This window comes from Natator depressus, chromosome 11, assembly GCF_965152275.1.
Source record: "Natator depressus isolate rNatDep1 chromosome 11, rNatDep2.hap1, whole genome shotgun sequence".
NCBI lineage: Eukaryota > Metazoa > Chordata > Testudines > Cheloniidae > Natator > Natator depressus.
Window position 1 is genome coordinate 34,133,545 of NC_134244.1, and position 27,195 is coordinate 34,160,739.

At 41.3% G+C, this 27,195-nt stretch overlaps 1 protein-coding gene across 3 annotated transcripts in view; it reads right to left on the reverse strand.

The window, feature by feature from the left end:
• KCNH7 (potassium voltage-gated channel subfamily H member 7) overlaps positions 1 to 27,195 on the reverse strand; it is a 341,200-nt gene that overhangs the window by 22,571 nt on the left and 291,434 nt on the right. For 2 of the 3 annotated variants that reach the window (XM_074967447.1, XM_074967445.1), the window contains 3 exons: positions 15,383 to 15,635; positions 11,393 to 11,598; positions 3,481 to 3,580 (listed from right to left, as the gene is read on the reverse strand). In XM_074967447.1, coding sequence (XP_074823548.1) covers positions 3,481 to 3,580; positions 11,393 to 11,598; positions 15,383 to 15,635 — 559 coding nt within the window. Of the gene's footprint in view, positions 1 to 3,480; positions 3,581 to 11,383; positions 11,599 to 15,382; positions 15,636 to 27,195 lie in introns of all 3 variants that reach the window. The other variant, XM_074967444.1, reaches the window with a different exon arrangement.

A 27,195-nucleotide genomic window follows, 5' to 3' on the forward strand; every position in this document is an offset into this window, starting at 1 on the left:
GAGAGAGTCCAGCGAAGGGCAACAAAAATGATTAGGGGTCTAGAGCACATGACTTATGAAGAGAGGCTGAGGGAGCTGGGATTGTTTAGTCTGCAGAAGAGAAGAATGAGGGGGGATTTGATAGCTGCTTTCAACTACCTGAAAGGGGGTTCCAAAGAGGATGGCTCTAGACTGTTCTCAATGGTAGCAGATGACAGAACGAGGAGTAATGGTCTCAAGTTGCAATGGGGGAGGTTTAGATTGGATATTAGGAAAAACTTTTTCACTAAGAGGGTGGTGAAACACTGGAATGCGTTACCTAGGGAGGTGGTAGAATCTCCTTCCTTAGAGGTTTTTAAGGTCAGGCTTGACAAAGCCCTGGCTGGGATGATTTAACTGGGAATTGGTCCTGCTTCGAGCAGGGGGTTGGACTAGATGACCTTCTGGGGTCCCTTCCAACCCTGATATTCTATGATTCTATGATTCTATGAAATGGGGAAGAAAGGAAAAAAATGTTTCCCTGTGGGTGGGCCGGGAGGCAAAAGCATAGGTGAAGGCACTGTACCACCCCATTGCTTCTCACCTGTTTAGGTTGGGGAGAAAATTTCACCCTGGCTGACAGCTCTGCTTATGAGCTGTCAGCCAGTAGCACTGTTGGGCCCAAGTAATCTTGGTAACAATCTCTGTGAATGACTGTCAGTCATCTGTGGTAACTGGCTTCTACGGCTGTGGTGGTGCTCTGCATATGCACAGGGGACCCCCATCCCCAACGCTATTCCCAAAAGGTGGGGTGGGATAAGAGTCATGGAATCCCGCTGGGTAAGCGTGAGGGTAAAGCTGCCAGGTAGTGGACATGTGGCAACCCCTAAAGAGGGCTCTCTCAGGATTCCAATTGCTCTTGGCAACCACAGAGTCAGGCTGGGCTACAGAACTGCGGCTAGCTCTGCACCACATAGCTCTCTGGGACCAGGGTTTGGCCATTAAAGAATAAGCCATGACAGAGCCATACACAGAAGCTACGATCAGATATGTGATGACTCATCTAGAATATGCTGGAAATGCATCTGGGGTGGAGTAAGACAGTCTTGTATCACACACAAGAGTACAGTGCTTGTTCAGCAAATTACAAACGACTTTGACTGAATTAATTGTCCAATTTCTAGGAAAGAAAGCAAGTAAATACTGCAGATAAATCATAAAGAGCTGTGAGATATTGTCTAAGTCCCTGATGAAACTATGATGCTATTGAAAAATGAGTTACCAGGGCAACAAGGTCCAAATCAGGCTTTCATGAACTGAAGGGAGAGAGAATTACAAATCCATGTTTAGCAGTCCACAAGGGAGAAAATCTCAAACTACTGTAGGCTCACACCAAAGAGGAAAAAGTGCAATTTTAAACAGTATAATCTACCAGTTGGTCAACAGCTGAATGGGAAGCACTAGCAGGAGGTCCATAAGTCTATTAAAAAGAGCTCCCCTTCTGTAAGATCACGAATGTAAGTTCAGTACCACACTAGAGAGGCAACATGAACAACTGACTGTATAAGTCATTAAGATTTTACTGAGATTTAAAACATCAAAACCTCATAACAGCATGCACGGATTGCTTAGTTTTTAGAGATTATATTTATGAAGCGAAAATATGACTGTTAAAAGTTATCTTTAGACAACATTTTATCTAAACAGTAACACGACTGTGACCAGAAATATGTCTCTCAGCCAAGGGCTGTGCCTTTTGTGGTGTACCTCTCTTAAACTGCTGCACAGAGTCTGTCCCAAACTGTTTATCGATTGTGGTCTAAGTTAGAACAGAATTTGGCACATTCTAACACCCTCCCACAGGTGCGGAAGGCCTTGAAATCAGTGGAACTGCCATGGTTCTTCACAGAACAACACAGGCCCTGTGACAGGCTACAGAAAAACAACTCCATGTGCTCTGTTTCAGCTATGGCCGCATGCAGAATTTTGGCATAGACTAGGGCAGGGAAGAAGTGTGCCGTTGGGATCAAAACTACACACACTCACTGGTTACCCTCTCTCCTCTGGTCTCCTCTTCTCCGGAGGTGGAGTTTCTCTCTCTGGTGTGACTCAGGCAGCCAGATAACATATTATAATTACCAGAATTGAGGGGTAGGCTACCATTCATTTCTGTTCTCCCACAATGGCATGCTATTTTCATTGACAAAACTGTGGCAAATGACATCCTGTCAAAAGTAATGTGAAAGAATGCCAGCAATCAGAAGACTGTTCAGTGAGACTCATAATTTAGCAGGAAAGAACTACCCATAAGAGCAACAAAACACAGTTTTTGCCACCCTCCTGGCATCTTAGCAGGCTATTCTGAACAGGAGGCAGAGGCTGACGATTCACTTCCATATTGTCTAGGTGGCAGGGTAGGTTTTCTCATAAGAAATGTGAAGGTTATTGAGGTAAGGCACCTCTGTCAACACATTCTTTATGATGAGCAGACTGAATATTTCATGGGGGCATTTTCCTGCCAGATGTGTTGTCACTTGTGGCTTCATGCCTCAAAGATGCTTCTTTGATGAAATGGTAATGCCATTCTGCTAACCAGGAACACACTGGTCTAAAGTCCTCCTTCTTCCAGCACTCCACCTATCCTTCATTTATCATCAGCAAGTCTTTGGCTCTCAAACTAGTGCTGTCCTGCATTTAGGATTGGCCTTTAACAGTGGAACATAAAAGGCAGAGCGGGGCTAATGCCAGAAACATTGATTTGTCAAATAAATAATTGGACAGACACACACACACACACACAAATTGTACTCACCAAGCTCCAAAGAAAGGCATACAAGTCTTAATTTAGCTTCCTTCATGAGTACCTAACCAATGCCCTTGATATTTATGAGCTCTTAATGCTGGTATCATGAGTTAATATTTGGCCAAATGCTCCCCTCCATTCTGATTACTCCCAATGGCCTTTTATGTTAATGTAAGCATAGAAAAGGCCACCTGAAGACCTGCCAAGAGACCCATTTCCACACTGCCAATTGAGGCACAAATTCACTAGGGTGAGTATATATACTGTACACTGCAAACAAAATGCTATAACTTCAGGGATATCGCAGGAACTGAGAAACACTAGCCTGCATCAAGCACAAAATCACTGCTTGTTGGGAGACTAAAATTAATACGACTAATAAAAATTCAACAGACTAGAATCTCCAAAGATTTTTAAGAGGATATTCCAGGACACAATATTGTCTAAGTATCTACACATATAAAGCAATGGGGTCTGTCGTGGTGGCTGAGGAGTCATGGTAAGGTGAAACTGATCCAGTGTTCGTGTGTAATTATTTTGAGAGCCACTGCATAGAACTCCCTGCCTGCTGAGCAACAAAACCTTGAGTAGCTCACAAGTAATTGCTGCAATGGAACCTTACTGTATCTCTGATACCCAGTGAAAAGAATACCCCTCTTAAATATCAGTGAATAATGTCCCAGTGCTGTCTATTTAATATAAGACATGAAGTTAATTACCTTTCTCTACTTCACTTTCAAAGGACAATTTCCTTCTTCGAAGTTTGCCGTTATCTCCATCCGAATCATTAGTGGTTTGTGATCTTATTATGAGACCAGCCTTGATTAATGAAACATGTAATGCAATGACAGATTAGTCCCATTTGAAAACAGCATATTATCAATAGGCGATTGACTGTTAATCATGTTCCCGTTTTAAGGAAGACAAGATTACACTACTAAGTCTGGATTGAATGAAAACACTATTGACATAGCTCAATATTAATAATTAAAATGATCACGTGGATGGAATAATTCCAGCAGTGATACCATCTGATGGTGAAATAATAATGTCCAGACAAATTAGTTCATTATAATGCATGAGTGTGTTGTCATCAGCTCCTGAGCTTCTTGGAATTGTGTTTTTTAAAGTAACAAAGCATAGTGAAGTTAAATAAGAAAAAAAAATGAAAATAAGCTCTTACAAAGGATGTGTATTATTGCAGGCAGTACTGTGGTAACTGATTATAATTAGCTGTGATGTTTAATTACATGGTAATGATTACAAAGGTTAAGTTTTACAACAATAAATATAAGGTTGATAAACACCATGCATTTTACCCTTTTTTATCTGTCCAGTCCCTCCCTTCCTCCCTCTCTGATTCAGCTCGTTGAAATATTTTTTCTGTAGTTGAAAATTGTGGTTTCTCTTTTTATCCATCTCATCTTGTCTACATGAAGTTTTAACTTGTGCTTTTTGTTGCAGAAATGGATTCAAGAAACATTTAACACATTTGAATTGTTTTTAGTGCCAAAAAACTGAGCAATAACATACTGATAATGGCTTTGAACCCACTTCCCTTCCCCCTACTGCTGAGACAGGACATGCCAATTGGGTAAGTTGCTTGGTCATGTCACTGGACTGGGAAGAAGGGACGGTGAAACATTTACTGCTCTTGCTGCTGCTCTAAATTTAGTCCTGAAGGGTGAGGTTTAGATTTATATGGACTTCACAATGGTGCCCATGGATAAAATAATGGAGGAGAAAAAAGCTAGGAGAAAAGAAGGTAGGAATAGCTCAGGGATAGCCAGAAACAGGCATCTATCAGCTAAATAAAAAACTGAGACAGCATGGGGTCTCCAAAAGCACACTGGTCACAGATGCGCTGATTGCATCATTTGCATATTATTTTGAGAGTTAGGTTAGTGCAGTGTTGTTCTCACAACAAATTTTTTGGTGGCCTCAGAGTGCAGCCGCCAACTCTCACTGGTGGCCTCACTGACACTTTTTCCTAAAATACTTAATTAACTTTAGGAAAAACAACTAAAAATGCACAGAGACACAGCCAAATCATTGTATTTGTAGGGTTTTTTTGGCAGACTCAATAATAAAAATAATGCTGCCTCCCCCTTCAGCCCTCCACCCCCTATTGAGGGCTTAATGGGTCCTGGGGCTTGCTGTGAAAAGTGATATTTGTAAATTTGTTAATATCACAGCACACTTACCTGGGAGGCTAGGAAAGGTGATATTAACAAACATACAAGTATCACTTTTCACAGATAGCTAGTAAGTCTGCTCTGAAAAGTGATACTTGCATGCTTGTTAATATCACTTTTCTCAGCAAGCCCCAGAACCCATTAAGCCCTGGATGGGGGGAGCAGGTGACAGAGATGATGGTGGGATGGATGTGGGGCCAGGGGAGGCAGTGGGGACCTGGGGCAATGGGGGATGGATGCAAGGCCAGGAAGGCACCAGGGTCCAGCGTTGAAGGATACAGGGCTGTGGGAGGCAGCAGGGCCCAGGGGCGATGGGGGTGGGTGATGAGCCCCACTGTTGCGTGGCCAGAGTCAGGGCCTGGTGTCTGCTGCTATGCAGCCAGGGCCGGGGTCAGTGCCCTCACCCAGAGCCTGGAGCTGGGGACAAGAACTGTGTGGCTGGAGGCAGGGATCAGAACCTGCTGCCGCACAGCCAGAGCTGTGGGTCAGCGCCCAAGGCCAGTGCCTGTTGCTGTAGGGCCAGAGCCCAGAGCTGAGTGCTGGAGCCCAGGGGTGGGTGGCTGGAGCCAGGAGTCAGCACCTGCCGCTACGTGGGAATAGAGCTATGGGCCGGTGCCTGCTGCTGTGCAGGGCAGCCTGATGCCATGCAGCTGGGCCAAGGGATCAGTGCCAGGAGCCGCATGACCAGAGCTGTGGGCTGGCACCTGCTGCTGGGAAGTTAGGGCAGGGGATCAGCACCAGAGGCTGGGGCCGTGTGGTTGGAGCTCGGGGCCAGCGCCCAGCACTGCATAGCCAGAACTGGGAGCCAGAAGCTAACAGCCGGAGCAGGGGGTCAGCACCTGCCAGCACCAGCACGGCCAGAGCCATGCGTTGGCACCTAAAGCCCCGTGCTTGGAGCCGGCTGGCAGCTGGGGACAGTGCCTGCTGCCCCACAGCTGGAACCAGGAGCCGGAGACTGAAGCCCTGCAGTTGGAGGCCAGGGCTGCGTGGCCAGAGCCGGGGTGGGGGGTGTCAGTACTCGCTGCCCTGCTGTCGGAGCCCAGGGCTGCACAGCCAGGTTCCTGAAGTCCTGCCGCTGGAACCTGCTGCCCAACCCCCATCCCCACAACATGGGTCAAGAACTCACCTTGCTCCTTCAACACTGTGTCCCACCTCTCTCCTGGAGCAACAAGGAGGAGTGGAAAGGGCTGATGCTTTGCCTCCCCCCATCACCACCCAGGAGGCTGTCATGGCTGCATGAAAAGCCCCTGGTGGCTGCATTCGGTCACGGTGGCCGCATTTGAGAAACGCTGTGTTAGTCAATGAGTTACTAGCTAAGACCCTGTTCCTGCGAATTCATAGGCATGGGTGTCTTCCCACTGTGTGGAGCGCCAAAGGTGTCTCTAGTTGCTTCTTCACTTGGGGGAGTACGGGTGGGGCAGTAAGAAGCAGGAGCCACCCCTAAGGAACTAATGGGCGGGGAAGATGGGTGTAAGGGGATTGTCTCTGGGTTCTACATCATGGATTTTTGACACACATGACGGATAGAGTTTCATTTTAACTAACAATGAGCCTCCAATGAGAAAAATAATTATAAAACATTATGATGATGAAAGTACAGGAAATAGTTGCTCAAAAGCCTCTACCATGAAGAATTAATTTTATCCTCAAGGAGCTCTCAAATATGCAGAGTTTCAGGCCTAGCTTCAATGTATCAGTAAAATATATGAAATCTAACATTTAAATAATAGCAATGACCTTTCCAAAGCAGAGTTAACATATGGAACAGAAAGGATAATTTTGTAAAGAAAAAAAATACAATTTTTATGAAAGAAGGCTCAGCATTAAAAAATAACATGATTTGTTCTATAAAGTGACTTTTAATATATTCTATTTTTTTAAAAAAACTAAAACATATGTAGAACCTCCCTGATTTGTACTTTGCTGATCAGCAACCCTTGTGCCCGGCATTTGCATACAAAATTCCAGTGGTCTCTGTCTCCTCATGTCTCAGCATGGATTCAAGAGCAGAGTGCTACAGGGCGGTCTCTCCATACTAAGGCTGTATTATCTCTACTTAAAAATATACTGGAACACCTGAAATACTGTGATGTATATCAGGAATAATTAAACTTAAATTTAAGCTACATTTTTCAAATACACAACTATAAAGGGGCAGATCCATCGTGCAGTATAGCCCACACTTTCTGGACATGGCTAGATGCACTTCTACAGCATTATGCGATAGGCAAAGCTACCTAGGTAGTAGCTTCTCCCTTGTTCCTCCTCTGTTGTGATAATTAGGCCTACAAATTTACCCTAAGTGTGAGCTTAACTGTGAAAAGTGAGTGAAAGTTTAAAAAATGTCACAATAACCGATACCAATAAATGTTGAAGGTAGAGGGAGACAAAGACTGATTTAATCCAAACAGAAAGGCCTACTGGAATAACTCAAGTACTGTGTTTTAAATCATGCCTGGGAAACAAGAGACGTGAAGGACTAAAAATCAATTAACCAAAATTGATGTTTTATCCACTAATTAGGTCTAATTTCCAATACAATGAGAGGATGGGCTATTCTGCCCATCATTCCCTTTTGGAACTTAGTTGAGCACTGGCTACCGCAGCACTGGCTAACTGAAAGACAAAAAGAGGGGAAGGACCAAGCTTCACCACCACAGCTGTCACCCCCACTGTCTCCTAAAATCCCAGACCTTCTTCATCCTAATCCTGAAAGATGTCCTGACCAGACTGGGCCAAAGACAGGGAGCGAGGTGCCATTGCCACCTCTACCACCTCTGGGTAAATCTTGACCACCACCTAGGATGTAAGATGCTGATACTTCCCCTCCACCTCACCCATGTGTACTTTCCTTCTCCACTTTATTCCTTTGCTCTCCCTGGAACGTTGCTCCTCCATGCACCCCTAGGGGGCTCTGGGGCCGGGGGAGCAAGGAGCGACTTCCTTGCATCCAGGTCACTTTTCCCACCTGGGCTGCATAAGGGGAGGGCAGCTCCTGCTGCTTGCCTCACAGCCCAGCTCAAGTGGGGAAAGTGACCTGGATGCACGGAGTTCTTGGTGTTGCTCCTCACTTCCCCTGCCCACACAGCTCTCTACGGGATCACGGAGAAACACTGGGGTGTGTGTGAGCAGTATCTGTGTGTCACCATTCCCCCATATTCCTCCGCCAGGAGGAAGCAGGGAGTTCCCTCCCCCCATGCAGTGCTCCTCAGGGAACAGTTTCTGACACTACACCAGCAGCGCACAACCCTACACTGCTGCACAGCACCCACTTGACCACTGGGCACCGTGGGCAGCCACCCAGGTGGCCCACTCCTGAGGTCAGCCCTGAGTCCATCTCAACTAACTTCTTTTCTTTTCCCCAAAAAGGACAGTCTTTACCATCTTTAATACCATCTACAAGATTTTTGTGACTGTTTTGTGTTTTTGCAATTTTAGTTGTTTTGTTTTAAAAATATTTTTCCTTATTGTTTTTACAATGTTTTGGGGTTATTGTTTTTTTGTGTTTTTGCAATTTTTTTTCTGTTTTGTTTGTGATGTCAGTTTTTGTTGTTCCACGGGTTAAATCCTCATGGTGGGCTTAGCTGCCCTCACAAATATTGGTGGTGAAAAAGGTGGGCAAGTTCTGCCATAGAGTACAAATGGCTGCTAAGTTTTACTGCTTCTGGGTGTTCCAAATAGCTCATAAATGCAGAAGTGATTCCTAAAGAACATCATTTTGTTGCTTCTTTGTAAAAGAAGGCAATACGCTTGGGTAAAAATGCCATCAGAGCTAAACTAATTTCTCTAGGTGACAAAGTTTAATCATTGGTGCATACATTTTCACAGTTTGTGTAAATATGCAGCTTTGAATATGTAAGCGCCAAAAAGAAGTGGAAAGTTTTCTCCCCAATCTTTACCCATTCTGGGCATACAGCCAAAGAACTGATAACAGCTGGTTTGTTTTTAAACATCTTACAGTCATATAACAGCAGCTGTTTGAGATTTGTTTTACTACAAAAGAAGTAAGTGGTAAGTTCTTAGTTTTTGTTAACATCTGGAAGGTTTAACTGTAATTTTGGTAAGATCTAATCAAATAAGATTTGTAAATGCCAGCTGTGGGATAAATAATAACGAAATACCCTCCCCCACCCTCCTCTATGTGCTTAAATTAAAATAAGTTTTTTGTGACATTATGAACAAATGTCCGATCATAGGCAGAACTGGTTACCAAAAAACGGGACTATGTTGTGATAATTAGGCCTACAACTTTACCCTAATTGGGAGCTCAACAGTAAAAAGTGAGTGAATGTTTATAAATTGTCACAATAACCACTTACAATAAATGCTGATGGGAAAAGGTACGAAAGGGAGACAAAGACTGACTTAGTCCAAACGGAAGGAACTACTGACATAATTCAAGGACTGTGTTTCAAATCATGCCTGGCAAACAAAAGAAGCATGGGACTGGAAATCAATGAACCAAAATTGGTGTGTTAGAAATTAGGCCTAATTGGTGGATAAAATAATGAGTGGATGGACTATTCTGCCCATCAGTCCCTGTTGGGGTTCTTAAAAAAAGAGACCATGGGGAAAAGCGGGGTGCCAGAACACTGACTGACAAAGATGAGAGAAGGGGAAGGAGCGAGCTTCACCATCATAGCTGCTATCCCATGGTCTCCTGGATCTTCATCCTAATCCTGAAAGGTGTCCTGACCAGACCAGGCCAGGCCAAAAAAGAGGGAGCCAGAACATATGGCCACCTCTACCTGGCTCCAGCTAAATCCCAGCCACTACTTGGGATGTAAGACTTTATCACAGCCTGCTCCTCCAACTCTGTGTATCCTTTTTCTTCCCCACCTTATTTCTTCTCTTTTCTCTCCCTCTCCGTTTGCCTTCTGTCTAATAGGAGCCTAGTTTAGACGGCAAAGACTGTATATTTTGGAACACTGCAGAGAGCCTGTGACCAGAAAGAGGCAGTTAAAAGCAATGCCCTAAATAGCCTGGGGCTGGTATGAGTTTGCCAGGTCTCGAAGTGACTGATAAGACTGCGCGTTGTGCCTACGTTTTTCCAGCAGTGAGGCTGCAAGTGAGATTCAACATCAGAGTTAGAAGCTGCATTTTCTATCTTTGCTGTTCTTTCCTCTCCCCTTTTGTGTGTTTGTGTCTTGTTTTGTCTTCTAGAAAATGGGGTTGAACTTCAGCAACAACAAAAACTCCAGCCCATCTCAACTAACTTCCTCCCATTTCCCGCAAAAGGACAGTGATTACTATCTTTGATACCATCTAAAAGACTGTCAGACAAGGGGTTTTCTCCTAAAAAAAGGAAAGGGAACAAGGGATGATGTTCAAATGAAAGCTTTACTTAATACTTTACATTTCAAATAATGCAAATTTCCCCCATTCTTTTCTGTATCTTTAATAAAAGGGTAACAAGATTTTTAATTATGTATTTGCCATGGTACTATGCAGGCTGAGGTCTCTGTATACCAAACCCCAAGCCTTGTTTAACACTGTTTAATGTTGGACAGTGACAACGTCTTATTAACACCTTTTACTCTTTGGGCCCATTTATTCCATCCAAACGAATGCAACACCTCTCGCTCCTGTTAGCCAGAAGCATCCTCCCCTTCAGCCAATGGCCAACACTCTATTTTTTTTCCAAATCCAGACTGACATAAGCTTCCTGGGAGAAGTGAACCCTACCGAGGCTGCACTTCCTTCTCCTTTCTTGAAGGGGGCACTGTGGGCAGGGAGGCATCTTCAGGAAGCCATTGGTGGGAGGAGAGACAAACGGAGGTTCTGCAGGTTCAGGGTAGGGAAGACAAGTGTGGGGTGTCCTACCAAGAGTGCTTCATATGTTTTATTAGTTAATTTTGAATATAGGAAATGTAGTCCAAGAGGACAGAAGATTTGCAAGACAATTACATTTGTTGTAGTATTAGTCATAAATGGAACCAGGGTAGCCTGATTCTTGTTTATTTTCTTTTTCTGATAAATATATTGACAGTGTCAAATTTCCCTCGTTAAGTTTATATTCATGTTTATTTCAAAACAGTTTTTTAATGGGCATATCAAAATATTCAAAATCCCTCTGGTTGAAATCTTAACACTATTTGAATATAGAACCAAATCCTGGTAGTTTAATATCACATGAGTCATCTCATTCACTTCTGCTAAGTCTATCCGACTTTGCTGGGACCACACAGGTAAGTTTTCTTGAACAGAATTTGGCCTCAAGCCTTTTGCTTTAATTTCTGTTAGCCTTTGTTTTTCATATATTTTCCAGTTCTGATCATATGGAACTGATTCCACTCTCACACCATTATAAGTCCATTAACTTTGGTGTAAAAGAAGAGCCAGAACTTATATTTTCCAGGGATGTCTTTCTTTTCTGTGACTTAACAAGTACACTTGAAAGAAAATCATAGAAAAAAATAACACCTACTGTATGTACCTTTGAAGTTTCGTGTCTCAGATTAAAAGTCAGTTCTAGATTGGTGAGAAAGAGATCAGAAAATTCAGGATACATATCCAAAACCTCTAGTAGGTCTTCTCGCTGGATCTTATGCAAGTCACAATAGGTTAAAGCTCTCACATCAGCATTTGATTTCCCTGGTTTTGCATAAAGATGTACCATCTCTCCAAAAATATCATTTTTACCTGCAAAAAAAAAATCAGACGGATTATTTTAATTATGAGAACTCCATCAAAATGAATGCACCCATAACTCTTCAAGAAACTTATACTATGGGATATGAAGTTATGAAACCTGATTATCCTGATTTACGCCAGTGTATGTCAGAGGAGTAATTCCATCAAAATCAATGGAGTTACACTGGTATAAAACTGGACTAAGTGAGAGGAAAATCTGGAAATTTTAAAACTCTGTTTTGAATCAGTTCTGCATTATTCCTGACATAACAGAATACATGCAGAATTTCTACCAGCCCCTTCTTGTAACAAAAATATAATCTAGAGTAGTAAATAATATTGTTCATGATGATGTACTTTTATACTACAGTAGTGCCCAGAGCGCCCAATCTGGATTGAGACTACATTGTGCCAGCAAATATACAAATATATATGATGACATAGTCCTTTCCCCAAAGATCTGCAATGGAAGAAGCTGACTCAATTTTCAATGTTAGAATTAACTTTGAACAGTAATTCAAAACCTCCAGAGACAGCAGCCCCTTAAACAGAGCTGTTTTCATGCTGATACTTTTACAACTCTGCTTTCCTTCAACCTTGACACATTTACAGTATTTATTTCTCACTAAAATAGTCGTCAGTAATGTACGTGCTTGTTTTTCCAAAATCTGCATCTGATCTTTTATAGCATATGTAGTGTGAGGACATAGACACAAAGAACCATGACTTAAGCAGTAACTAGAGAACTCTTTGACAAACTCCCTTGTATAAGGTACAATGTATACAATGTATAATAATATCTGTATTAAATTTTGTTAACATATCTTGCAAGTACAGTTTGATATCTGTGACAATTATATTGCAGTAATCACTCTGATAACACTTGTTCACATTAGCCTTAAAATATCATAGTTACAAAATGTTGTATCATATTTAATCTATCATGACATACAGTATGATATCATGAATGTCATATATCACATCAACTTCTGTTGGAGAGAGAGGCAAACTTTTGAGCTTACACAGAGCTCTTCTCCTCCTCCTTCTTCCTCTGTGTAAGCTCAAAAGCTTGTCTCTCTCACCAACATTCTCTCTGGGTCTAATATCTTGGGACCAACAGGCTACAGCAACCCTTCATCTATCACATTATCATATATATCTAAAGTCCTGCGCTGATACAAAATTTGTATCCATATCTGATCCATGATCCAAAAACACGTTCTGTGGCTATCTACATCCACATACATAAAGCGGATATCCGCAGATCTGCAGGGCTCTCTCTATATATCACCACATTGCCATCCTTCTAATTTCTCCATCTACTGTTTCTCCATCTACAAACTCCCTTGTTTATTGAGCTCCCTGCTGCATCCTGATCTCTGGTAACTGTGGAGGACCAGGAACTCTGTAATCACTCCACACTTTATTCAGGCAAAATCTCCATTGCATGCAGTGAGGTATGTGGGATCAGGCCCTCAGATTGAAATGGCTCCAGAATTCATTTCCATTATCCATCTTTCAAAAATTTACAAAGATTTTGGCCAACATGTTCAGGAGCGAACCTCGATTTTGGGTGCCCATCTTGAGACACTTTGTACCTTGTTATCAGAAGTGCTGAGCGCCCATAGCTCCATACTTCAAAACAAAGATGTGGATACGCAGTTCCTCTGAAAATAGGGCCCAGAGTGTTTGAAGTTGGGTACCCAAATTCAGTGAATCAGTGGCCATTTAGGAAATGTTGACCTTTGTTTCTGCCCTATAATCCCTTCTTCTGCAAGGCACAGAGGGGACAAAAATGATCACAAACATCTGTCAGCTCCGGCCTGCAAACCTGGAAAGAGGTAGCAATACCTATGAACCATCATACTAACCTTGCCCCCCCTCAACCAACAAGGCTAAAAAGCCCCCCCCCCCCCCCCGGCAAATACTGCATGGTTGGAATTCTGCAAATTTGGGGGGAATGGCAGTCCAGAGATGGAGGAACTGGGAGCAGCCCAACCACGTAGCATTTACTCTCCAGGACAATTGGATTTTCCATTATAATGCTGAGCTGCATTATCTCCCTCTCAGAAAGGGCTTTAGTGTGCTGCTGCAATCAGATCAGTAGCGATAACATGGCTTGGCTCCTGAATGACATGCTGCCAAGAGGAGGGGACTTGGGGAGGAACAAGGAGGGATGGACTGTCTGTTCAGATCCCCCTCACATCTATGGGTTTCTTTGAGGATTTGGGGACATATGCACAGTGCAGAGGGCTTTGGCCATGCTACTTGTGTGTGGCTGCAAACCTGTCCCAGTGGAGGGAAGGATGCACCAACAAGAGTTTTCCATGTTAATTTTCCCTCCTATGTGCTTTTCTGCAGGAGGCAGATGTTTTTGGCAAAATGTTGTTTATCTTTGTTCTTTTTCAAAGAGGTTTTATTGCAGGCTAATTTCATGCAGGCTAATTTAAACCAGCCCATCATTCTGACCAATATCATTTTATTGTTGATTTGTACTCTCCTATGTGTTTATATTCTTGCTGTCACAAACTGTTGCAGAACAATGCAGCAGCAATCAAGCATAGCACAAGAGCCAATAAAATAAAAATAATTCCCTCATTTTTTTCTTGACTGAGGACTACAATTATTTTCACATATTTTAAGATGGTCTCCATGGGATAGATTGTTCAGTCTACTCAAAGGTGTTCTGGAAGCTCCACATGGTTCTCCCTCCAGTTTCCCTGGCATTATTCCTTCCAGAGGGATAGGGTTTGCAATAAGAGTAGGAGTCTGTTATGCCACAAAACCTCTGTAGCTCTCAAGTAATACAGGGAGGTCATTTGTCTCTGCAGTAGCCTCTCTCTCCCCTCTGTGTTTTCTATACTGCTCCCAGTGAAGTAGATGACAAAACTTCTATTGACTCAGTTTAACACAACTCCATTGTAATTAAAGATAGATGACATTTTTTGCATGCAACTATTTTTGGTGAAAAATGCAGATTTGGCAACACCAAAACATTTCATGAATTCCTGTCAAAATTGCTTCAGTTGACCCCTCCCCTCCAATTCCAAAAAATCAAAACATTTAATTTCAACATTTTCTCAATGAAAAACTTCACTTTTAAAGTTCAAAATGACTTTTTGGTTCAACATTTCCTTTAATTCTGTTAAAAAACCCATTCAAAAATGTTTAACATGATCAAAATTGAAATGAAACATTTTGTTGGACTCAAAATGATTTTTTTTTACTTTTCAATTTTTCAAAATTTTGTTTTTGTTTTGATGTGAAAATTTTTCCTCCCAATTTTTTGGAATTGCCAGTGCATGGAAAAATCCATTGTTCACCCAGCTCCAATTGTAACCTCACCTCTAAGGATTCTGTCACCAGCCAGTGCCATAGGACTGACTCACAGGAGGGGGAAGTGCGTACCTTAATGCCGTTTCACATAATGTTAACTTAGGCAGGCATTTATGCTGGAGTTGATCGGGGAAAATTCGAAACGCACAGGCAGCTGGGCTCTTTGGTGCCCAGGGATTCTCTACTCCCTGCATGGACTCTCCAGATCCTACCCCTTCCCCTGTACAGCAAAGTTACTTGTGATACGGACAGGCCCCCTTCCTGACCATGGGGTGAGGATATTATGTAGGTGCTGCTGCTAAATTAGTCATAAAGAAGCTTGATTTTAAATTAAAGTGACTGAGTCATTCACAGGGTACATGCACCGAATATGGCAATGGACGTTTTCAGTCTGCTGTTCTATAGTATGTGCTAGCAGAAAGATGACATTCCATCTCCTTAGTTTGCAAATACATACCAAGAATGGCTACAACTATGTCATTCTTGAGGATTTCTATGGAGCCTCTTGACAGGAAGTAAAGAGCTGTGAGAACGTCACCACAGTGGACTAAGGTGTCACCAGGAGGAGCATGGGTTGTCTTAAACTTCATAGCTAAAGCTCGGAGACAACCTTTACTGGCCCCCTGGAAAGCTTTGCAGTTCTGAAGCAAGTTTTGGTTGAGGTGTAGACAAATGTCAGCTTGTAAGCATTCTGGAAACCCCTTTAGGACCTGAAGAGAAAAATGAAAGCATATCACATCAATACTATGCAAATAATTTTAAATAACTTGTAATGTTTTCTTTGTTCCCAGTATGAATGCATTGACATAAAAATAGTGGTGGGTAGCAAGGCTGTTCAGAATATTTTCAATTCATCTAGGTTAATGAACATTTAGTTTGATCAAAATATGGGATCAAATGGCTGTTCTCTATATTAATTTAATTTGAATGCTAGTAGGGTCTCTTGAAAATGTAGTGCTCACACACATTTTTTATTTCTTGCATTACAGGAAATATGATCAGTACATGTGTGACTATATTGCAACAGGATAACGATAAGATATAACTAAATTTGGAAGGATTAGATTTTTGTAGGCAACGGTCAGTAAATGTTGATTTCACCATACACACTCTGACAAAAATATTTCCATCGATAATAATCAAAATTTACAAGTAGGTGAAGTAAGAAAAATGCTGCTTGAGAACTTAGAGTTTGGTTTAAGCGCACTTACTTTGTATAACTTGACCTGTGATGTTGGCTATTTGTGTTTTAATGATTACAAGGCTTTAACTTTTTGACTCTCGGGGTCTACAACAATTATTGTCTGACCCCCATCATTTCCCACAACTGAAAACTTAAATAGATAAAAATAGAAAAAAAATGATTAAAAGCTATAATTTTGCACAACTGTGAAAATTTAAATTGATAAGTGTTGTTAAATATATTTAATTTAGAAATGTATAGCCCAGATCCTCAGTAGGCAAATCTGTGTACTCCATTCAAGCCAGATTTACACAAGCTGAGGATCTGGCCCATAAGCTGCAGGTACTTGCTCATCTGTTATTCAGGTTCACTGGAGTTTACCTAGAACTGCGGGATTCCCCAAAGAGACACTGTTAATTTTGTTCATGGAATGAAGACAAGGATTCTGCTTACAACTTGGTCATTTTGGGCGAGAGATTTGCTAAATTGTTCAGCATTAACCTTTGTTTTCTCTGAAGGGAATGGAAATTTTACTATTCATTTCAATGGAAACAATGCCCACCCATTGAGTAAACTCATTGTATTCAGAAACTGGACTTACACATAAGTTACTAGGCATTGTCCACTTCTTAGGCCACATCCTGCTTGTTTTTCACTTATGCAGAGAGTCCCATTGAAGTTAATGGGCCAAATTTTCTTTTATTACACAGTTTTCTTTGATTTCAAGGGGAGTTGCATATGCATATCTGAATTCAACACAATGGGACTAATCATATGAGTAATATGAACAGGATTTGCCTTCCTGCTATTAACACAGTCTATTGATCTACGACTTTTTCTTTTACAGTGTGTACGCACGCACATAAGTAATATCAATGGGTATTTCTGTAGAGAATGCAATTTAAAATAATTCCTGTCATAACAGTATTCAGTCCTCACTGTATATTTTCTTATTTCAGCACAATAAAGGTCTGTGCAGTCATTCCTATTGCATAAATAGGTTCTTAACTGCTATCTCTCGCCTTGTTAACAGAGAAGAGGGATGTGTGCATTTCTGACATGAGGCTATTTGTCCACCGAAGCCAAGCTATGATTTACAAAGGAAACATGAGTACCTTTAATTGCTTTTAAAATATTTCTATGATTGCTAACAGAAATCAATACAGCTTCTACTGTGAAATAACAGAAAACACAATGTTATAACACACATTTATACAAATAGTTTAACAATTTATGGCCTTTGGACACTATCACACCAGTCTATACATCTTCAAAGAAGCCAGAATTCAACAAGAAGCAAAGGAAAACAAAAAAATAAAAAAGGAAAAGCTCCTATTTTACCACTCTGTTACCAATGTCTAACCACATATAACCAGATATTGCTTAAAGTACAATTGGTTCTATTTATTTTAATATGGTTATCTCCAAACGTATTAACAAGTTGCTATCATTTACAAAATTTATCATGTTCTGAATAATACAGCAAAACTGATATCTAAACATCTTAGATCAACAGTCTGGGGGATGAAAAGTTGGAAATATTTGCTTTTAAATTACTTTGATCTGTTCATGTGACTGAAGAAAAGAATTTAATATTTTGAAGTGTTTAATTTTTAATCTCTCTCTCTCTCTCTCTTTTTGTTATGCTCCCATTTTAATGCAATTTAGAAGAGCCCAGATGTTAAATGACATGAAATACCTACCTATTTTCACTTCAGGTGTGCTAAAAGTGAAATGTTTTTGTGTTGTTAGACACACAGAAGCACAGTCTTAACATGAATCAGCTTCACTTCAGTTTTTATTTGTATTATTTAACAAAGAATTTTACTTTACTATTAAACAAAAGCTATGCAGAGCATGTTTGTTGGGTTAGTTAATATTTCTGCACATTTCTGGTTTATTTAGAGAAACAAGTATAAAGGTCATTAATTTGTTCTGACTATGAAGATGTTATAAACCATTGCCTAATATTTGTTAGTTGCTGTATTCATATTTCAATAGCACCCAAAATGTACTAGGCACTGTACAAACATGTATGAGGAGATAGGCCCTGCCTCAGAGAGATTATACCCTAAAATACCATAAATACCGTACATCAGGTATTAAAAGCATTTATGATTTGAAGCTATGATTTTCAACAGTCCCTAGGGAAAATGGGCACCCAAAGTCCATTTAATTGTGATGGGAGTTGGGTGCTTTTTGGCAGTTTTGAAAAATCACAGCCTAAATTCTTGACTTCAGAAGAGTTAAAATTCATTAGAACATTGGTATATACAGTACTACTAAGAGCAGAATTGCCTCACCACTTTTATTATACTTGATCATATTTTAAATATTAGCAAATTGTGTTTTAGATTATTTGAACAGTCTGCCATAAAATTTATGTATTCTTTTCTAATCCATGCTGGTCTTTATGAAAATATTTGGTTCAGCAATTTTACCAAGATGTTAAAAAAAAAAAAAGAAGAGCGATTCTGATCTCACACCACTGTAAATCCAGAATAACTGTATTCAGATTAATGGAGTTACAACTCCTATTAGATTGGTGAATTGGGAAACCAGGCCTTAATATTTATAGAGTACCCAGAATTGCCAACCCAAAGTGTTCAATAATCAGGAGTTAGGTCTTCAAAAATTATGTGTTTTTTTTTTTAAATAGGGGGTTCTTTTATCATCTAGTTTCTAGGCCATTAAGTATACTCTGGTAACATTTACAAGTTTCTCTGTGACCAGGAGTAGTAAAAACTTACTCTCTAAAAAATAAAACCTGAGATTCACTTTGTAGCTATCTGACTTGAGAAGCTGGAGCTTTAAGAAAACCACTAACAATTGTGAGACCTGTGATGAAATCATGAAAGTTGACAACACTGAGTGCAACATATATAGGAACTGCTTTCAAAACAGCATCATTCTAAGTGACAGATTTTGTGATAGTAGCATTGGGGGGTCTATCAAGAGAAGATTTTTAAATGTGTGTGTTTTAGTTTCTCCATTCTTCCCCTTCATGTTTCTACCTCCACACTCTGACACCTCAGTAATCTCTTCCCACTGGGCTCTGTTCAGCAAAAACACAGATTTTCAAGTTTTTTGCAACTGAACCTCTAGGGGCTTCCCCACCATGGTACTTGAGTGTAATTCAGGAGACTCCACTCTCCCCACAATGCTATCATACTTCTTTACTACTGGTTTTAGCTCTGTTCTTTGGCAGCCATGGGGCACAAACTCATTCCTCATCTTTGCAACCCAGTGTATGGCATATAATGTTTGACTGATCATATTTGGCATCCTCAGTGAGAAAAGTTAAACTCAAACACAGGGGAGGATTCTCTACGCCAAGCTGTGAGTCATGATCAGGAGCAACCTAGAAAGGAAAGTATTTCTATTATTCAAATTGGCTAGAAGATTAGTCCTTTGGAGGTGGTGAGGAATTCTTGCCACATAACTTACTGTGGGTATGTCTACACTGCAGTTAGAAACCCATGGCTGGCCCATGCCAGCTGACTCAGGCTCATGGGGCTTGGGCTAAGAGGCTGTTTAATTGCGGTGTAAACATTCAAGCTATGTCCCAAAGGTTGGGCTCCAGCCCAAGCTCAAACACCTATACTGCAATTAAACAGCCCATTGGCCCACATCAGCTGGCACGAGCCAGCCGCGGGTGTCTAATGGCAGGGTACACATACCCTGAGATGACTGGTATTGAAAGCTTTTCCAAGACTGTTCTGTTGGATGCCAACCTCACCTGTATCTTGATTCACAAGGATTTATGACAGTAGAATGAGCAATATCTATGAGTATCAGAGGAGTAGCCGTGTTAGTCTGGATCTGTAAAAGCGGCAAAGACTTCTGTGGCACCTTATAGACCAACAGACATATTGGAGAATAAGCTTTTGTGGGTGAATATCCACTTTGCCAGATGCATGTAGTGGAAATTTCCAGAGGCAGGTATAAATATGCAAGCAAGACAACAGCACCTCCTTTATCAGTGAATAAATACACTTTATTCATAGTGTATGAAGAAACTTGCACAAGTACAGACAGATATCATCTTCCTTTCCAAATGCAAACAGATGGACATCATACCAAATGGACTAAAGGTGAAAAATCCATTTCTATCTACATACTGCACAGACCATAGTGAGAGATTATGCTATACACTGTCAAAGAAACTGAAGAACCACTTGATAAGCATCCTATACAGCAAACAGGAAAACATCAAAAAAGAGTTCTCTAACCTGGAGACTCTCATAAATAACCAACCTTCCATACAAACGGATTATACTAAAATAAGACAGGAGATCTACGTTACACACTTCACCTCTCTACAAAGGAAAAAGGACTGTAAGCTGTCTAAAATCCTATCTGCCACATGGGGCCACAACAGTGGTACCCCTAACTCACCCAGCAATATTGTCAATCTATCCAGCTACACACTCAGCCTGGCAGAAGAGTCTGTCCTATCTCGGGGACATTCTTTTTGCCCCCCTCCCCAACATGATACAGTTCTGCGGTAATCTTGACACCTACTTTCGCCGTCTCCAACTCAAAGAATACTTTCAAGATAACACTGAACAGCGCACTGATACACAGATGAACTCCACATGGACTCCTCCTGAGGGTCAAAATGACAGTCTGGACCTATACATAGAATGCTTCCACCAATGTGCACAGGCAGAAATTGTGGAAAAACAATATAGCTTCCCTCATAACCTAAGTCGTGCAGAACGCAATGCCATCCACAGCCTCAGAAACAACCCTGACATTATAATCAAAGAGGCTGATAAAGGAGGTGCTGTTGTCATCATGAACAGGTCTGACTACCAAAAGGAGGCTGCCAGACAACTCTCCAATACCAAATTCTACAGGCCACTTTCCTCAGATCCCACTTAAGAATACACTAAGAAACTGCTCCATCTACTCAGGACACTTCCTACACTAACACAGGAACAAATCAACATACCCTTAGAACCCTGACCGGGTTATTCTATCTACTACCCAAGATCCACAAACCCGGAAATCCTGGATGCCCCATCATCTCGGGCATTGGCACTCTCACTGAAGGACTTTCCGGATATGCGGACTCTCTACTCAGACCCTACGCCACCAGCACTCCCAGCTATCTCCGTGACACCACTGATTTCCTGAGAAAACTACAATGTATTGGTGATCTTCCAGAAAACACCATCCTAGCCACGATGGATGTAGAGGCTCTCTACACTAACATCCCACACACAGATGGAATACAAGCTGTCAGGAACAGTATCCCTGATGATGCCACAGCACAACTGGTTGCTGAGCTCTGTGACTTTATCCTCACGTACAATTATTTCAAATTTGGTGACAATATATACCTCCAGACCAGTGGCACCTCTATGGGCACCCGCATGGCCCCAAAATATGCCAACATTTTTATGGCTGACCTGGAGCAACGCTTCCTCAGCTCTTGTCCACTCATGCCCCTTCTCTAACTACGTTACATTGATGACATTTTCGTCATCTGGACCCATGGGAAGGAAACCCTGGAAGAATTCCACCACAGTTTCAACAGCTTCCACCCCACCATCAACCTCAGCCTGGACCAATCTACACAGGAGGTCCACTTCCTAGACACCACGGTGCAAATAAGTGACGGTCACGTTAACACCACCCTATACCGAAAACCCACCGACCGCTATGCCTACCTTCATGCCTTCAGCTTCCATCCTGGACACACCACACGATTCATTGTCTACAGGCAAGTGCTGAGGTACAACAGCATTTGCTCCAACCCCTCAGACAGAGACCAACACCTACAAGATCTTCACCAAGCATTCTCAAAACTACGATACCCGCACGAGGAAATAAGGAAACAGATCAACAGAGCCAGATGTGTACCCAGAAGCCTCCTGCTGCGAGACAAGCCCAAGAAAGAAACCAACAGAACTCCACTGGCCATCACATACAGTCCTCAGCTAAAACCTCTCCAATGCATCATCAGTGATCTACAACCCATCCTGGACAATGATCCCTCACTTTCACAGGCCTTGGGAGGCAGGCCAGTCCTCGCCCACAGACAACCCGCCAACCTGAAGCATATTCTCACCAGCAACTACACATCGCACCATAGTAACTCTAACTCAGGAACCAATCCTTGCAACAAACCTCAATGCCAACTCTGCCCACATATCTACACCAGCGACACCATCACAGGACCTAACCAGATCAGCCACACCATCACCGGTTCATTCACCTGCACATCCACCAATATAATATATGCCATCATGTGCCAGCAATGCCCCTCTGCTATGTACATTTGCCAAACTGGACAGTCCCTACGTAAAAGGATAAATGGACACAAATCAGATATTAGGAATGGCAATATACAAAAACCTGTAGGAGAACACTTCAATGGACACACAATAGCAGATTTATAGGTAGCCATCCTGCGGCAAAAAAACTTCAGGACCAGACTTCAAAGAGAAACTGCTGAGCTTCAGTTCATTTGCAAATTTGACACCATCAGCTCAGGATTAAACAAAGACTGTGACTGGCTAGGCAACAACAAAAGCAGTTTCTCCTCCCTTGGTGTTCACACCTCAGCTGCTAGAAGAGGGCCTCATCCTCCCTGATTGAACTAACCTCGTTATCCCTAGCCTGATTCTTGCTTGCATATTTATACCTGCCTCTGGGAATTTCCACTACATGCATCCAATGAAGTGGGTATTCACCCACGAAAGCTTAATATCTATGAGGTTTAACCTCAGGCAACCATCTTATTTTTATGCTTGCTACTGATAGATACAATTAATAATTAGGAAAAGTGGCCCGTGTTTACTGTCTGAGACAATAATAATGTACATGATGAGCCATGTGGGTTTTGCATTTTCTGTTGAACTACTGAACAGTTTTTTGATATGCCATCAACTTCTGTCCCTGACAAGATACTAGGGAAGTACTCCAATAGGTGCAAATCAGGATACTGCTACAGCAGTTATTTCCATTATTGCTTTATTGGTGGGATGATACTCATGAAAAACCCACAAATACATCAGTAAAGTCAAAGGACTACTGTGTAGTTAATGATGAGTACTTCAAGGTAACCACTGTTTCAGTGTCTTTTGCATCCCTTAACTGAGTCTCCTTTCCAGGTTGGTCAGGATTATTGCAAAGTAAATCCTCTATAAATGAGCAATCATGAAGAAACGCATGCATGGGCTAGCCTTACAGCTTTTTTTGCACCATGCTAACATGCCTTTTATTTAATATGTTCTGGCTCATGTGATTTGAAACAACTTGCATTATTTTTCAACCTTTATTTGTGAGCTGACTGGGCTGGCAGGAAACAGAAGAATTGTACTGGGTTATCTTTGATTATATCTAACAGTTGAGGTGTTGTACAGAACCAGCAGATGCAATGTGTTTTGTTTCTTTGTTTTTATCTTCACTCTACTTGCCCCAAAATGCCACATTCCATGTATTTTTGCTGACCATTTCAAGCTACATTGCTTTTACATATTGCATGTTCATTGGGGCAGGTGTGGTACATGATTTGTGTTTCATATTCAGTGGTAGTGCTTTCACACTCATTGGAAATTCAGTTTTTCTTTCTGTCAGGCATAGGCTTGCCTTTGGAAGGAAATCTTTGAGGGATGTAATACCCTTTTTCTTACATATATTTTGATTCCACAAGCAGTACATGTTGCAATACACTGGTCCTAGTGGCAGTCAGTGGTGCTCCTTGTACTGTGTGTGTCTCGTCCAATGGTTCAGATTGTCTCTTTTGATACTGACATGATCAACTATAAAGCAGCATGCACTTGACACTCAGAGTGGACTTTCTGCAGAAGAGATCACACTAACTATGTTAGGACGACGGCTCACCCCAAACTCATTTTTGCCTGGCATCCCTCCCCTGAAGTGAGAGTCAGACCTGTTTATGAATGAAGACATACCAAACCAATAATCAAAGAGGCAGGGATAAGTGTAGGCATGTAAGAGAACATATATGCATTATGGACTTAATCCTGCACCATTTAAATCAATGGGATTTTTTCCATTGACTTCAATAAATGTAGAATTAAGCCCTTGGAGTGTTTGCTGAGGGAATCTCTACATGCTTTTCCTTAACTAACCTATCTAATACTGAGGTACATGCCTCAGCATATGTCTACACTATGCAAAGCTACAACATCATAGCTATTCTGACATAACCCTTTAGTATGTAGATGCAATCTACACCAATGGAAATTTTTTTTCTGTTGGTGTAGGAATACCCTTCCCTGATAATGGCAGTTACATCAACTGAAACATTCCTCTATCAACATAGCTGTCTCCCCCCTGAGAGTTAGCTGTGTTATAGCTATTCCAGCCTATGTCAACCTAACTTTTAAAGTTAACACAATATACTTGGCTGGGTTTTTAGCCAGTTTATTATAGATCAGAGCGATGTGCAGAATGGAAAAAGATATTTTATATTTTTCCACCATATTTTCTTACATCTACGGTGAAAAAGGCAGTTTTTAAACCTACCTATATGACTGTAAGAGATAAGTCTTTGGGGCATGTAACAATGTTTCAAGATTTACATTCTGTAGACACTTAGGGAGCTTCAGGCTCCAACCTATGAGTTGGACTTATATGTATCTCTTCTTTTTGAGAAGTCCAGTGAGGAGACACTTTGTCTATAACTGGAGAAGATTGTTAATTCCTCCTTTTAGAAAGACCGGGCGACAGATGGGTGATTTACGGCTAGCAATCTCACTAGTTAATATTCTGTCTGTAATCTCCAGTTTTTATGGAAAGAAATTGAGATGGTTTTGGTAAAGCAACTAAAGAAACAGAAACAGCCCTCAGATAGATCTAGAGATTCTTTCTTCTAACTATCATTTCTTTGGTCTTTCCTGGGTTCAGTTAAAGCCAGCTGTTCTTTACTCCAATTTACTTTATGTGGTAGGATATCAGGGAGGCCGTACTTTCTAAGATGAATAAAAAGGTGACAGATCTATGTACAATTACTGGCAATGTACCCCTCTTGTCATCTCATTATAGGCCTGATCCAAAACACAATGAAGTCAATCAAAAGATTCTATTTTATGTTCTGTATCAGGTACCTAACCGTTACACCCTCTGGGAGAATATTGGCAAAGTTCACAGGGAGGAGAGAAACAGCTGACTCTCAGGATCTATGAGAAGAAAAAAGAATAGATAGTTTAAAAGCATCCCATTGATTCCCATTATGACAGACAGGGTCAAGCAATATCTTGTGATTGATAGTATCCAGAATGGCTGACAATTCTAGAAGTTTCAGCACCATTGTTTTGCCACTGTTCATCATAAGGAGATCTTCCATCAGTTTTGGCTGTCTGACAGGAACCAGCCTGAAGCCTGACTGGAGGGATCTAGATTATCATTGAAGGTCAGGTGCTATTAAAGTCTCTTTGCAATTACTTACATAAAAACCTTACCAGAGAGAAGAGGTTCTAGACTATACAATAGTTAAGCTATGTCAGTGATGTCTGAGTTTTAGTTTTTTTGAGAACATGCCATTTAGAGCATGTTTCAGGATACTAGGACACCAGGCCAAGTTCCATCTCTAGGAAGAGTTAACGGTTTCTGTGAGCAGTGGGCCAGGGCATTTCACATGGCTTTGACCAGTTAAAAAGGACAAGGGGCAAGGTCTTAGGCAGAGGCACAAAATCCTTTCAGTGCATCTAGTGCCCCTATGTATAGGATTAGGCACATTTCCATCGCAATGGCTGGAAATACAAGATTCTTCCTCTCTGTGCCTAAAAAACTGTTTTGGAGTCACATGATTTTGGCACAATATGAAAGAGTTCCTTAAAACAGATAGCAGTCAGAGGAGGCAATCTGGGTTTTCAAGTGATTCCCCTTGGGATGAGATTTGCTGATTGCTATCATCATGGAGAAGTAGAAACTTTTGGTTTCAATCAGCACTTACGCACAGGTTTGTGTGAAATACTTTTTCTGGAATTCTCCATCCACATGCCAGCTTCCTTATTAACTTTGTGAGTTTATCTGAGAGCTATGGTGAACTGGGTAGTGGTAGGCAGTGTTTGGAAGCCTAAGTGTTGTGGACAGGAAGTGGTCTGAATGTTTTATTAGGTCATTGCCCCCTAATTCAAGGACAGAATAATTTTTACTACTATAAAAATTAGGAAGCTGACAAGGTCCATGAGGTTTCCAGGGATAGGACAATGTAGGTGGTCTCTTTTCTAGGATGGGCAGAGTGAAAGGCCAGGCTTCAGGCTGTGACCTGTTCTTTTGAATGCAGATTTTGTTCTGATTATCTCTGTCTATCTAAGTATGTATATGGACTTCATCACTGTGAAATCGTTCGGACAATTCTTTTTGCCTTACAACACTCCTGTGAGGTAGGGAAGTATGATTTTATCCTTGTCCCAGTGGCAGATAAGACAAAGAGATGTTAATGACTTGCCCAATGTCATACATGGGAGAGCCAGGAACAGAAGCTATATCTCCTGAGTTCCAGCCCAGTGCCTTAACCACAAGACCTCCTCATGTCTCTGTGAGCTTCATAATGGATCACTGAAATGTTCACTCCTGAAAACCTCTTGGAAACGTCAACTGTTGTAGAATGTGGCTGACCATCTCATTTTTTTACTTCATGGTCAGTTCTGTGGTGAGTCATATCCTGTCTTCATTACGGAATGAAGGCAATCAGTGGTAGAAAGATTAGTAATTATCCTGTTTGTGAGACTTTAGCCCACAAAACAATGCAATGAACTATTGATAGAAGATTAGTTTATTCATATGCTCAAGTCTTATAAGTCTCTTCTGTTGGATCTCTCAATTAGCTGTAGTTTTTTTGTTCATTAGCCAATATTACAATAGACAAGGGAAAAACAACGTCCCAATTCCCAATCTATTCATATTTGAGGTACGTTTTGTCTGTCTCAAATAAAACTGAGTAGGAAACTGTCCTGAAATTTTTTTTATTTTTTATTTTTTGAGATTTTTCAGAAAATTTCCCATTATGCATCAAAAGTTTCTGTTGCAGCTGGCATGTTCCTGCAAAAAGTTTCAGTTTCAACAAATGGACATTTTCAGAAAAAACCTCTCTGTTGGAAAAT